Below are 15628 nucleotides of genomic sequence, written 5' to 3' on the forward strand. Positions count from 1 at the left end.
AAGTGTTATTAACTTTTTGTACAGTGGAGTGAAAAAAATAGATGTTACTTTGTTGGTCAAAATGTTGCATTGAGGAGAGAAAAATAAGTCTTTATTACTTACTATTCATGTGTTAAGTTTGAAATGAACTTGTTTTGTATTGATTCATAATTACCTAGATGATTGTCAGTGTGGAAGCTATAATATTTCAGATATTTTTCAGACACTGTTTTCATTTAAACTAAGTCCTGATGTTATATGTGACTCTGGAAAATTCAAAGTGGTAGACTTATATTTCAGTCAGTGGCAAGAAAATGTAAGTCTTTGGAAAATATTAAAAATTTATTTTACCTTTTTTTAGTAGCTCACAAAGTAATGTTTGTATTAATTAAAAATCCTTAATAAACTTGCAGATGATAGTAATTTGTTTTTATTATGAGTGTTGAGAAGTTATTCACCAATCAGTTTATTAATGTTACTTCATTCTAGTAGCTGATTTTTTAGGTTTTAACAATCTTATTTTTGTTATAAGTATAAACAATTTTGCATTATTAACTGATTTCTAAATATCATGAGCTCTTTCACTAACCAATTTATCAGTGTCAGTTACCTGATTTGTTTCCTTTATTTTTAGCTAATTTATGGGTGTTAAGAAACAACATTAATAGTTAATGTATTAATGTTAATTTATTTCAGTAGGTGATTTTAAGTGTTACTAGCTTACTGCATTAAGTGATTTATACATATTATTAAACTTCTCCAGTAGATGACTTTCTAGTGGTAATTAGTTCAGTGTGTTAAATTACTGGCCTAACTAACCTACTACATTAGGTAATATGTTCTTGTAAGCTACTATAAGTAATTTATAGATACAAATGTACTGAAGTTTAAAATTATGTGCTGGTGAAATATTTCAGTAGTTTTTTTTTTGTTACCCAGCAACCTTAAACCTTAAATTTTTGTTTTGAATGTTAGAAATATATATTAATCTATTGCTTTAAAAGAGTTAGATTTTTCAGCTCATTCTTATTTGTTGATTAATTCCTGAATAATATGTAGAAGGTATTTTAGTAGATAATGACCTGTAGTAAAACTTAACCTGCAAATATATGCATCTGTTACTGTTTTGATTAACTTGACTATTTCTTTTCAGAGAAGCAGAGTTTTGCTGTTCAGTCAATTCACAATGATGCTAGATATTGTGCAAGAATACATGGAAATAAGGAACTATCGATACCTACGTTTGGATGGCTCTACTCCAGTGGTTGAAAGGTAGGTGTTTTTCATTTGAGATTCCATATCTGGAGAGGGGAGATTTTAATGATGGTCCAGATTATTATTTTTATGTCATTTAATCAGTTGAGATGATTTTAGAAATTGTATGTATATTTTTCTCACTAATACATTTATGGTAGAACTAGCCATTATCTTATTTTGAAAACATTAAATAATTTAATATGCAAAATAGAAAGGGACTAGAATTAACCTTTGTTATATTTTATAATAAATTTATTAATTTTGTATTAATGGTTGTTTACTTCTGATGGTGCAAGAAGTTCCTGAAGATACCTACATTTCTTTTGTGAATCATGCTCTTTAGTGTTGAATTTAAGTGAGGTAACAAAATGGTTACTAATGTTTCTAGAATAATTTTCATTTAGTAATTTTGTCATTTGTTGTATTGAAGAAAAGTAGTTTGATACATAATTTTTTTTACATGAATTCTAAGAATATCTGTATATTTTTAATATTTCCACTGTATATTCTGAATAATGGAATATGTTTTCCTCTGTAGAAATGTAAAACATGGAATAAGATCTGTGCTTTTCATGGAGATTTTGTTTTTTTTATAACATCACAAAAGTTATTTTTCAAGGATAACAGTATATGTCTTTTTTGTTGTGCTTCTTTTTTCTAGACAAGAATTAATAGACCAGTTTAATGATGATCCAGATATATTTGTTTTTTTGTTGTCAACACGTGCTGGAGGCTTAGGAATAAACTTGACTGCAGCCAATGTAGTCCTTCTACATGACATTGACTTTAACCCATACAATGATAAACAAGCAGAAGACAGATGTCATAGAGTTGGACAAGAAAAGTAAGTTCTTTAAGTGTTTTATCTGGAAAAAGACAATTTATTAATGTTTTACCATTCATAGGCAAATTCTTCAAATGTCTCATCACACAAGTGAGACAAAAAAAGGTAAGTTAGGAAAATGTTTTATCCACACAAAGTAGAATGAGGTGAAATAATATTTTATCATACACATATGTTAGAGTGTTTTTTTATTAAGAAAAAAAGTACTTGAGCTTAAGTTTCAGAACTGGAAGATCTGTAGTGACAACAAGCACAATTTTAAGACAGCTTTTAAGTGAAACACTTGGAAGTATCATATTCCTTCTCAGTGTTCTTCATACATTTTGTATTTTTATGTAAAGTTAAGTTAAGTTATTAATTATTTTTTGTTTAGTAAATAAAAAAATTACAAAAGTGCCAGAACACATGCAACATCTCTGGGTGATGCTGTTGTCTGTTCTGGATTCTACTGATCACACCTGTAAGGTATGTTTCTAAAATGTCTTATCATAGTGAGTGAAACAAAATTAAGTTTTTGAAGTGGATTATCATAAAAGAAAAGTCTTAAAGAGAATATTCATATTTGTATAGAGTTTCTTGCAAGGTAAAATTGATGAGATCTCCTACTTGAAGCAAAAATCTATTCTAAAGATGACTGGTATGGGTATTAAAACTTTAATTAAAACAAAGTACAGAACAATGTTATAACCTTCTTAGGTCATCTTCAGGTTAATAAAGAGAGTTTGCATTACACTAAGAGTTAGTAGTTCATAAGCCAAGAAGCTACTCTTCTTGCAGTGAATGTTTTCCATCACTTTCAACATCTTAATTTCCATACTGGTTATGGTGTTCTATGGACACATCATTTGCTTGGATCTTGATTTTGTGATGACAAGAAACCTACAGGAAGTAAAAAATGTCTTTTTTAAGATGGCTGATATGGGTATTAAAACTTTAATTAAAATAAAGTATGGAACAATTTTTTGACTTAGGTCATTTTTCAGGTTAACAACCTGTTTTTTGTTAACCTGAAAATAACCTAAGAAGATTGAAATGTTGTTCTGTACTTTGTTTTAATTAAAGTTTTTTACCCATATCAGCCATCTTGAGAAGACATTGATTTGTATGGGTATATGGCATGTCTTAATGAACTATTGTTTTTGAGTACACACAGGAAATTGGTTCATTAAGATTTATTGAAGGGTCATAAATCATTAAAAGTACTTCATTTTATATATTTCAAAGTTTTGTTTCACAAACATTCTCTGATAAGTGTTATGAAGAAGTGTGGATAAATTTTATTAAAGAGTAAGATTGGTTGTAACTGTATTATATCTACAAACATTAGTAAAGCTATGAATTTATTGTTGGGTTACACTGGAAATTTCTTGAACTTTATTGATAAGAATTGTAACAGTGTACTTCATTGTATAACAGATTCTTTTTGTATTTTGTATAAATGTTTCTCTCAAAGCAGTTGAATTCTTTTAATGAACCATATGTTATAACTTACTTATTTGCTCTTATCAGTTTAATGTCATGGAAAATATATTCTTGAGCATTTATTCCGTAGAAACAATTGCTATTTGTGGGCAGTCATAAGAGGGCTATTGACTCTTGCAACATGTTTTTGTATTTTGCATGATACATAACGTATATGTACTGTAACTATGAAAGTACTTAACAGCTCTACAACGTTTGATAAGCTTTCAATAAATATTATAAGTCTTTTGTAGATAAAAAAAAAATCAAATTTTTTTTCAATTAAGCATTTTTACTGAAGATTTGTCCAAACAGATCAGATGTGGAGTCAGAGTGATCACTTTTCTGAATGCAAAATGATTTTCATATTTTGCATAATCTTCAAAACCTCATAATCTTCAAAACCTTAAACAAACATTATTATTATTATTATTATTATCATTATCATTATTATTATTATTATTATTATTATTATTATTATTTTTTTTTTAATAATAATAAGAAGAAAAACTACATACTTTATATGTTATTTTATACTATAACTTCTTATGGTGTTGATGATTTGACTGACCGAGACACTATCATATAAATTAAGAAATCAGTCTAAATTATCTCATTTTATTTCTACAATGATTGCAAAATATAACAGGAAACCACAACTATTTATCCTCAATAACTTAACATTCATAACAGTACACATCTGTTTATACTTAATTTTAATGTTTTATTGATCTTTAAATTTTATCCAACTAATAATCCTGCAACACAAGTTGTAGATTACTTGGCAAACTTATAGCTTATGTTACTGTATCAAATTATGTAATGTCCAAACTGCTTACAAGCACACCTCATGAATTATCTTTATTATTGTTATTTTTTTGTTATCTTACCTAATGTAGTGTTATCTAACCTGGTGAGTTTTTAATTTTTACATTTTAGTTATGTTTATAATAATGAGTAATGAATAGATATGACAAACAAGAAATACAGTACTTGCCTTGGTCTTCTTCGTTTTTGCTGTTGACTGTCAATGAAACTTGAGCCTTTTTTTTATATTAATAGTACTACTGCACTAAATAATAACACAAACTAATAACACACAAGAAATAAACAATGTTCTATAATTGTCATAATTTTTCTGGCCTTGCAACTAGAGTGTTTAAAAATTCAGTTGATTTAATTTCTATGAGAACAAATGTGAAATTTAATGTAAATTATTCATTGTAATATTGTCATTACTCAGAAAAAAAACATAATTTTTTTAGCCCTTAGACCTGGCATGACCATATGGTTAAGGAGCTAGACTTTCAGTTTGAGATTCACAGGTTTGAATCCTCATCCCACCATATATGCTTGCCCTCTCAGCTGTGGGGGCATTATAATGTGATAGTCAATCTCACTATTCATTGACAAAAAAGTAACCCAAGAGTTGGTAGTGGGTAATGTGGACTAGCTCCATTATCTCTTGTCTTTCATTGGTAAATTAGGGGCTGCTATTGCAGATAGCTCTCTTGCAGCTTTGTGCAAAATTGAAAACAAATATTAGCTTTAAACCTCATTTGGTTAGAGCCATCAAACAGAAAATTAGACTTTTCTTGCCATGAAAATCTGTCACATTTTCTCTTTCAGAAATTGCTAATAAATCTCTCTGACATTTAATTCTACATTATTTATAACCAATAAAAAGTCAAGCTTATACTCTATTAAATGACATATTATGTTTTCTGTACAATTTCACTTTCAGTCCAAGTTTTATTCCTACAGGAAACAAATTGACAACTTTAGATGAAGTTGTAACTGCTCTTGTTGCATAATCAGAAAGCCTGGAAAATTCTGATAGATAATGGACATTGTTTGCCTTTTGCATGTTGTTATTCTGTGTTCTTTGGTCTTTATTTTTAAAAAATTAAATTATATAAGACAGTAGAGTTAAGTGTCATAAATTGTGGATAGCAAAAAAGAAAAAGAAAAAAAGAACCATGTAGCTCCTATTGTTTTCTAAATTTTCATGTGTAATCTCTACCTGTTATTATAAAAGTAACCAAAATGTTAAATATAAAACTTTTTGGTTAGGTTAGGTGAAATAGATTCTGTGTAGAGTAATTTGATAGGTTATTGTGAACTGATTGTCTGCTGAGTATTTCCTATCTTATAATGGCATGAGTGTTAATTTAGACTCAATTTAAAGGCAATAAAACACTAAAATTTAAGCTTAAACCTATTTAGGATACACGAATGTATTTTCATGTTACAATTCAAAGTCATTATAAAAAGTAAAAAATAGGTTATTTAGGTGTTTTTTATGGTGGTGGTGGTTAGGACAGCTAATTTAATAACAGCTAAAATGTAAAATTATACTGAAAACACATTTCAGATTTATATAGGTAGTTTTAGAAATTGTGCAAATGAAATTTCAGAATATAAGATGAAGGAAAGGATACTTAATTTTAAAATACCCTTGTACTAATAAAAGAACAGACTACATATATTCATGGACCAATCCTTATCAAAAAGAATCGTTAAAAATCTGTTTTTTTCCTTTGTATACAAACAAGAGTCTTGTAATTTTTACTTAAAATCTGGTGTACTTCATCAAGATGCATATATTGTATTAAATGTTATAGGTTGTAAACTATAATAAATATAAAATGGTTACAAGGTCAGTGGAATTGAATGATCTCATAGTGAGAGAATGACTTTGCTTAAGATTTTAAATATTTTAATTAATCATTGCACAACTTGCACTCAAATTGTTTTTGAACTACTATTTTATGAATTTATGTCAATAAGTTTGGAATAAAATTGTAGATAACAATTGAAAATTTAATGTCATATATCAGTCAGTTTTTTAATTTAAAAGTAAATATTAAAAGAACATACCTAAATATAGATTTTAGTGAGTCACATGGTGTGTTGAATGCAGCTGTGTTTAAAATTGTGTGTTTGATGTCAAAATATTAATTCCATAATTTTGTACAAATTAGGAACTCAAATTACTGATACTGACAAGCTAGAATATAAAGCAAGAACCTGGCATCTGTTTTTATTTTTTGAAACATTCTCTTATATATACACTTTGATATATTACATGTAAATAACCAGTCAATAGCTTTTAATCTTTGAAAAAGCTTCCACATTCTTTCAGTCCAAGATTTCAGTGAGATAGGTTGTGTCTTTAGTCTGCTTGATGTTTCATATTTTTTAAAATCTAAATACGTATTAGTTACTAAGTGTGATAAATTATAGTGGAATTCTATGGTATCAGTGCAGTTATTTATGATATTTTGGTTATTCAACTGTAAATGTAAAATCCATAAAAATATTTTGTTTGATATCCTTCAAAAATTTTAAAAGGCTTAGCAACCTATGACCTATGTCCAGCAACAACAGAGTACCAAGGTGGGAAAGGTCATTCCATAGGACATATGCTCTTGGATCACAACCTTTTTCTCTTCTGTACTGGTTCTTATACTTATTTTCATGCACCTAGTCAGTCTTTTACTGCTATTGATTTCTATCTGCTCCCCTTCACTTTTCTCTTGCTTTTCTTAGAGGGTTGACAGAAACCTACTAGGCAGTGATCCTAATGTAATCTGTAAGCCATTGATAGACGACTGAGTAGCAGCACTGACTGACCGTATTGTCCAGGCAGCTAGTTAGTGTATTCTTAAAACTTTGACACATTTTTCTACAGTATTTTAGTTCATGATGGAATCCTGCCTGTCACATGATATGGAATACTCAGAAATAGGCCTGGGATACTTTTTGTAAGTATCCCACACTTTTGAACTGCATTGCTTTTCAGTGGGCCTGTGCACATGTTCAGCAGGTTAGACGACAAAGCCAGAAGGAATCTTGGATTAAATACACATCTACTGTCTCTTCTACTACCAGTTTCAAAGTCATGTGGGACATAATTTGAAAGGTCATTGAACAGTATACTTCTGTCTTCCTTTCAGTATTACTCTCCGATGGCTGGGAAGTTGCTAATGCTTAGAGCATTGCCAATACTTTTGGCAAAAGCTTTTCTTGTACATCTAGTACTTCTGTTTCATATCCTACCTTCTTAACCATCAAGATATGGAAAGAGAAGTTGCCTCTCTCCTTTTGAACTGATCATTTCTATACCATAATTGCCCATTTATGCTGGTGGGTCTCAAGCTTGCTCTTTATCAGTCTGGTAGTACATCAGTCGGACCTGATGATATTCACGACAAGATGGTGCGCCATCTCTGTTCTGTTTCTCTTACTATTCTTCTGGTTGTTTTTAACTTGATCTGGTAGGAGAATGTTTTTAATGGTGTTTGGTGCCATGCTATTGTTGTCCTTATTCCTAAGCCTGGGAAGTATCCCAAAATTCTTTCAAACTACCATTCAGTTGCTTTGATGAGCTGTCTCTGTAAGATCTTAGAAAGGAGAGTTAAAACTCGTCTTGTTTGGTTCCTCAAATCAAACAACCTCCTCTCTCCTACCCAGCATGGGTTTCAATGACAGCACTCCACCATGAAACACCTGGTTCAACTTGGAACATCAGTCAGGGAAGCCTTTCTCAAGCAACAACATTTTGTTTGTGTACTTTTTCACCTTGAAAAAGGCATTCTGAGAGACCTTCACTCATATGTGTTGAGTGGCTAGTTACCCATTTTTATTAAACATTTTTTAATAGACTGGTGTTTCCAACATGGTGTGTGTTTGACACCTCCCATTCTTTCCCACAGGAACTTGGAGTCCCTCAGGGCTGTGTCTTTAGTGTCACACTTTTCATTATAAAGATTAATACCATCAATAAACAACTCCCCTCTACAGTTACAAACTGTCTCTATGTCGACAACTTCCATTTGGATTTTTTGGATGGCAGCTACAGTCTGCCCTCAATCGTTTACTGAAGTGGACCACAGCAAACGGTTTTACCTTTTCTCGCCCTAAACTGGCTTACGTGCAGTCCTGCTGTCAACAAGGTATTCACCCTGATTCCAAGCTTCATCTTGGAGAAATTGCACTTCACAAGATTGCTGAGGCAAAGTTTTTTGGGGCTTGTCTTTGACTGTAAGCTGACCTTTATTCCATACATGTCAAGTATACAAAAACAATGAACATCCTCTATGTCCTTGCTTCCATCTCTTGGGGAATGGATCAATGTTCTATGTTAAAAATCTTGTGTCCTTGTTTGATTGAAACTTGACTATGAGTCTCTGGTATATGGCTCTGCCGGAACCTCAGCCTTGAAGATGTTAGACCTTGTTCACCATGAGGGATTTGGTTCTGCACAGGGGCTTTCTGCACTTCTCCAGTCTAAACCTCCTCTACACTCTGCCATTTGCAACTGTCTTTACTGAATGCTTCAAAACTTTAATCTTTACTATAGTATCCCATCTGGGGTTGTTTTCCTTTCTCAGTGGGTCTTGCTTTTTCAGAATAGATTATTTGCCATCGTTCTGTTTCGTCTTCCTATCCAGACATGACTGGATGAATTGGGTTTGTCCATGGTAAACATTGGTCAGCTCATCCCATCATGGCTTATTACCATCCCCAAATATGACTTTTTTTTTTTAAGTCATCCAGAGAAGGCAGATACTCCAGATTGGAAGTACTGCCCTCTCTTTGCTGAAGATATTTCAGACAATCCTTCCACTCCCATTTATACATATAGTTTGAAATTAGGTGACTATGTGGGCTCTGCCATGATTTGTTGTGCTTACACAGCACACAGTATCCCCTCTACAGTTTCTGTGTTCACTGCTGATTAGTCTGCCATTTCTCTTGCTCTGAATCACATGGAAGCTATGCTGTATATGAACTGTACTATTTATACTGACTCGCTTAGCTCTCCACTGACCCTGGAATTGCTTCACTTTAGTTCTCACTTTGTTCTTGTCAATATTCAAAACCAATTTCTCTCTGTCATCACCTTATATACAGTTTTTCTGGATACCAGGCAATGTTGGTATTTGCATGAACAAACTTGCTGATATTGCAACTAAGTTTATCTGCTCTGGTGCTATCACTGCTGTGCCTGCCCCATACATTGACTACTGTCCTGTATTCAAGGTTCGGCTCTGCTCCAGTTGGCAGTCAACTTGGAGTGAGCAACTTGACAACAATTTTTTTCAGACAAAACCTTTTATTGTTCTTTGGCCATCTTGCTTCTGTAAGGATTGGAAGGAGGAATTCTGGCTAGACTACACATTGGTCACTGTTTTTTGACTCGTTGTTTTCTTTTATCTGTGACTCATGCACCACTGTGTGTTCTGTGTGACACTCAAGTTACAATAGCCCACATTTTACTGTTGTGCTGTCATTACAATCCTGAGCGACAGCACCATTTTACACATATTTTTTACTGTGGGTTCATCCTTGACGTTGGACAGTATTATTGATGATAGTGACAATGTCCACCTCAGTTGTGTTTTTAAATGTTTAATGGCCATTGGCCTTTTTAAACCCATTTTAAGTTTTTAGTTCAAAATTTGGCTTTGTTTTGTTTCAACATGATTCCTTTTCATGTATTATAATAATTTTTACTTTTTTACTGGTTGTTTGGTGCAAATAAATGCCAAACAGCCAACCAACCACTTTGCACTCAGAGTAGTAATGAAACAGATTTTATATTCACAAACAAATCTTTAGTAAAAAAAAATTTCATTAAAAAAATCTGATTTTTTGTGCACACATAAAACTTTGTAATCTTCACTAAATATCTTAAATTTTGTGAAGATACATATGCTGTATCAAATATTATAGTGCAAATACTTAATGTTTGTGAGTGTGTAGGCAAACTCGTGTATATTATATCAAGCCTGTAGTGAAAGGGTTAACTAAAATAAAGACAACTATAATCCAAAAAACATAAATGTTCTGATTTTCAGACAGTAAACTTGTTTGAGGTTTATAAATTGTTGAGCTTACAGATAACAAATTGGCTTTATTTTTATACAAAATTTGACACAGGTAAATACACTCTGAAGTACAAAAGAACTCCAGTTTATTCTGAAACCATACATAGCACTGTCAAAATATGAGTGGTGGTTATACTTTGTAGTGCAGTTGTTTGCTTTCTATGTGGCTGCAGTGCACTTACATTTTTTGTGGACAAGGTTAATTGTGGCCCATTTCTAGTGTGTAATGGAGTTTTCTTGAATGCTGTTATAGAGATTGTTAAAGATAACTCGCATATGCTTGGTAAAATTAATGTTTGGTGATTAGCTGGCTCATAGCAAAGCCATGATGCCTTTGACTCTTTTTCCTTCTCAAGGTTATCTATTTTCTTGTCATATCTAGTTTTACTCATAACTTGCAAATTATTTAGTATGTATTAAGTTTGTTTGTTTTTTTTAATCCAAAACTAGACTGATTTTATAATTTATGTTTGAACCTTTTTTATTTTAGGACATACCTAATTCATCATAAACTTTTATATTTACTAGAAAACTGAAGGATTGTTGTTTTCATTGGGTTAGTCAAACAGTTTCATCAGTGTGATTTAGACTATACAACTGAGTTAGATCTCATTAAATTGGACATAAGTAGCACAGAGAAATCTTTTTCTTTCTGCTTCTGATCACATACCAACCGTAATAATGAATGAAAACATATCAAGCAGCCAAACATCACACAGGGAGCTCAGTTACATAAATGATTGGATAGCTGTGCTTTCTTACTAAGTGTAAAAGTTGTCAACATACTAATTTTAACAAGTAAAACCTTGTTTCATAGATATGGATTTTTAAAACTTATAAAAACTAAATAATATTCCATTTTGCTTTAATTTTAAATGGTGTTTTGAAAGAGATAGTGTTTGTTGTTTTTATTTATCTTGAAAGTTCAGAATCAAAAAAGGATTATTATAGCATGGAAATGAAACATCTTGATGAAAAAAGTGAGTTGTTACCAGTTGTTGAGTGAAAACGAATTGCTGTTAGCTGCTGATAAAATGAATTCAAACTTAAAGTGAATTCCAAAATTTACAGTATGCAAAGGAAGTGTTTTAAATTAGATACTGTTCTGTGTACTTCCAGAGAGGTATACGTGATCAGATTGATCAGCAAAGGCACCATTGAAGAAGGAATTCTCAACTGTGCCCAAGAGAAATTAAAGCTGGAAAGAGACATCACAGCAACAGATGAAGGTAATCAATAGATACTACAGATACACAAGAAAAGCACTGATAAAATTACTATGGCAGAAAGGCTGCTGTTACAGTATGATTCATTACTGTTTTGAATGGATGTTTAAATTTTATTTGTATGGGTAATCATTAATCCAGTCTCAGAACACTTAGCATTATGCTAGACCTAGGTGCAAGAAGGTGTTGGTGAATAGTGAATATTCAATTCAAGATTATTGCCAACACTGTAAACAAATAAATTTTATTGATGAAAACTAGGTTGTCTGAAAAACATTTGCTTGCAGTTACTGATGAAAACAGAATATAGAGAAGTTTATCACTTGTAACTAACTTTAGTTTTGTAATCATTTAACAAAACTTTTATCTAATTAAGAAAAAAAATTGCATTTACAAATTAATAAATCATGCAATCATTCTAGAAAATAATGAGTAATTTGTGTTTATTTCTTTATTGGTTATTACAAGGAAGGTTAATGGGGGTAAAAGCTCAATTAGTGTTGAAGTAGACAAAATGTAAAGTTTTAGTGAAAAAAAACTATTTAAAAGTTATGCATAAAAAGTTTAAGTTCAGTGTGAAAATCACTTATGACTCCATAAGTTCACAGGAAAATTTGTAGTAAATATAATTAATTAAAACCTGTTTATTGTGTATAAAAGATTTGTTAACTAGAAGTTTGCCAAATTTTGTAAATATAAAACTTAATATGTTATAAGTTATATAATGGTTTTGTAATTTACATGGTAGTTGCAATGCTTGTCAAAATGACCAAATTTTTATAAAGTTGGATGAGCAAAAAAAGGCATGTCCCACACACTTTCCACTTTTAAAGGCTTATATCTACAGAACTTCATTTGGTGGTATTCCATATTAATGTCCCAGGTAGGGTCAGTAAGAGTTGTTTTAGCTAGAAATGTAGCTGATTGAAACATGAATATTATCTGATATTAAAAATAAAACTCCACTTTTAATGTAATAAATGAAGTTCATCTAATAAGCAAGCATTGTTTAATTGAGTGCAGTTTTTATAGCTGCTTGCTTTTCATTTCAGCTACTGAGGAGGAAGATAATGGTAACCTAGCAGAACTTCTGAAGAATGCCTTGGGGTTGTAAATGATAAAGTCAGACATCTTTCCTGTGGTAGTATTATTGACCAGAGTGGCTTGTGTGTGATTGTGGGACCAAATGGCACAGTCACTTTGTCTCTTTCATAAGCTTCACACCTAATGATATTGCTGTGGAACAAAAACAGAACTTGTATATTAATTGAAGAACTAGCTGTATACATTCCTTTTCAGTATAGTATGTCTTGTTATGTAGTTTGATGCCAGAAAACTGTTTTAAAATCGGTAGACTGGAAGTTACTTAATGTGTTTGTGATAATTAAAGTATTCATACATTTTGTATAAGCATCTTCTTTTTTTCTGCTGTGAATATATCATAAAATGGACTCCAGTATCTTTAGTAACATTCAAAGATAATGTATGCATTATAAAATTTATGTTTAGCTACTAACTTTCATGAAATTGGAATCAAAGAATAAAAACTTTAACGTTTTAACTGGAAAGAATAATCAGAAAATGTAAAATGATATACTCCTACAAATACAGTTTAATAACTAATCACTGAATCTTGTAAACAGAAAGATGTATTGTAGTTATTCTTTGGTTTGTAAAAATTCTTTATAAATTAAATTTTTATGTAAATTTCTGAAAATTATAATTCAAATTTACTTTGAATTCATAGAACCTGAGACAAGAGATAATAAGTTGCTAGGTAAAAGAATTTGAAATATTAAAACAAAAGCCACAAAACTTTAAAAAATTACATTTAAGATAGAAAATGTATAATTAAAAACTAAAGTACTCTGAGACAGCACTCAAAATATTAGTAAAATTTTTATTGCAGTTATATTTGTGTCAAAATATTTTTGAAGTACACTTCAATTTCAAGCAATGCTACAAATGCTTCTAAAGAAAATATCATTTCATATATTTAAAAAATAAAGATTTACTTGTTCACTAGAAAGTTGTATGCAGAGCTGATAGTCAAATTACACTGAAAAATATGTTGAAAACTGCAATAAGGAATAACCATAAACATTTCAGCTAAATTTAAAATTTAAACTGTAGTATTACAAAATACCCACAGATATGAAAATTGTTTAAAATTAGGTCTTGGCTACATTAAATTGAATATTTACTTTTTTGCAACCATTTCATCCATTTTTGTGTTTTTGTGTAACATTAATTATGTCTTTGTAAAGTCTGAAATTCATAGCTCAGTTATGTAATATTCTCATGTCTGACATAAGTACGAGTAGTGAAATAAGGGCTTAAAGGTTATGTTAATGTAACGTATGGGTAGTCCAGTTGTAGTGCTTGTTTTAGTTTCGTAATTTGATATCATGAGATCCATTATAAAGAAGAACTAAGTACACAAATAATTTAAGTTAAAAACTTTCAGCAGCCTTTAAAGTGTGAAAGCATTTCAGGAGCCTTTATGTAATGGAGTTAATTAAAGGCAGCAGAAAGTATTTGGTGACAGCATTAATTTTATGTTTTGAAGTTTATGAATCCATAATAATCATTTGGTGGAAAGTCGGATGCTTGTATATAGTTTTCATTCATATCATCACAACAGTTCTTTTGTTTTTCTAGTGATAAAAAATACTGTTTTTTTTTCAATTTTTCTCTAAGGTTTGTATCCTAAAAGCTGGGGAAATGTTGCTAAGTAATATTTCTAATATCACTGGTTTACAAAAAAATATTTTTTGTCTGAGGCAAGAATGTGAATAGGTGTTTTTTACTAATTTGGGTGTGCTGAATTCAAATTTATAAACAGTTTTGCTCTATCACCTCTAGTTTTCTGGCTTTTAAATAGTCTCATTTTAGTATATACAGAGTATATAATGCTTATTTCAACAGTTGCAGCAGCTTATTACAGATAAAACAGGATAGATAAAGAACATTGACGGAATAAATATACTTGGATGACACAATGTACACAATTCATAGTACCGCAGACAGTTAGAAGTATGTTTTCTTAGATGATCTGGTGTATTTTGCCTCCGGGATGTCACGCAAGAGCATCCAGCAGAAGTCTCCCATCATGCTGGGTTTCCACTTGCCTTGGTAGTTGCTCTCCATCTTCGTAATGTCTTGGTGGAATCTTTCTCCGTGCTCATCACTCACTGCTCCAAGGTTTGGAGGGAAGAAGCTGAGGTGGGAATGGAGAAAATGAATTTTGAGTGACATTCGGCATCCCATATCCTCATAAGTCTTTAGCAACTTCTCAATACTGGCTTGGTAATTTGGTACGCGTGTGTTACCAAGGAAGCCACTACAGACTGACTTAAATGCTTCCCATGCTATCAGTTCCTTTAAGGTAAGAAGCTCCTCAAAATCAGTATCCTTCAGCACTTCTCGGATTTGAGGTCCGACAAAGATGCCCTCTTTGAGCTTAGCAGCACTGAGACCTGGGAACACAGTAGACAAGTGTTGGAAGGCAGCACCATTTTTGTCCATGGCCTTCACGAAATTCTTCATCAAACCAAGCTCGATGTGAAGAGGAGTTAGAAGCACCTTCTTCATGTCAACCAGAGGATCATCCTTGATGCTGTGTTCGCCAGGAACGAAAGTGCTTCTAGACCCCCAGTCTTTCTGCTTGTAATGCTGAGATACAGCTCGACTATCCCAGAGACGGAGAAAGCAACAGTACTTTGTGAAGCCCGCTTGCATACCCATAGGAAGACCAATGGCCTTGAGGTCCCCACACAGACTCCACTGGTACTGGTTGTACTTAACAGCTTCTAAAAGAAGCTCCATATTGTCATAGGACTCCTTTAGATGGACAGAGTGTACAGTGGGAATGCTGGGATATTTATTCCCATTGTACAGAAGCACAGCCTTGAGACTTCGTTTGGAAAAGTCCATGAAAAGACGCCAGTCTGAAGGATTATGTG

General features: G+C 31.7%; 1 protein-coding gene across 1 annotated transcript in view; it reads left to right on the top strand.

The window, feature by feature from the left end:
* Positions 1–13066, top strand: part of LOC143238590 (SWI/SNF-related matrix-associated actin-dependent regulator of chromatin subfamily A containing DEAD/H box 1 homolog) — a 144169-nt gene extending 131103 nt beyond the window's left edge. Inside the window, exons 15-19 of the mRNA XM_076478952.1 lie at positions 203–295; positions 1133–1251; positions 1898–2080; positions 11557–11666; positions 12716–13066. Of these exons, the coding sequence (XP_076335067.1) occupies positions 203–295; positions 1133–1251; positions 1898–2080; positions 11557–11666; positions 12716–12777 (567 nt within the window). The 3' untranslated portion in view covers positions 12778–13066. The remainder of the gene's footprint in view (positions 1–202; positions 296–1132; positions 1252–1897; positions 2081–11556; positions 11667–12715) is intronic.
* The last annotated feature ends 2562 nt before the right edge of the window (positions 13067–15628 follow it).

This window comes from Tachypleus tridentatus, chromosome 13 (assembly GCF_004210375.1).
Source record: "Tachypleus tridentatus isolate NWPU-2018 chromosome 13, ASM421037v1, whole genome shotgun sequence".
NCBI classification, from domain to species: domain Eukaryota; kingdom Metazoa; phylum Arthropoda; class Merostomata; order Xiphosura; family Limulidae; genus Tachypleus; species Tachypleus tridentatus.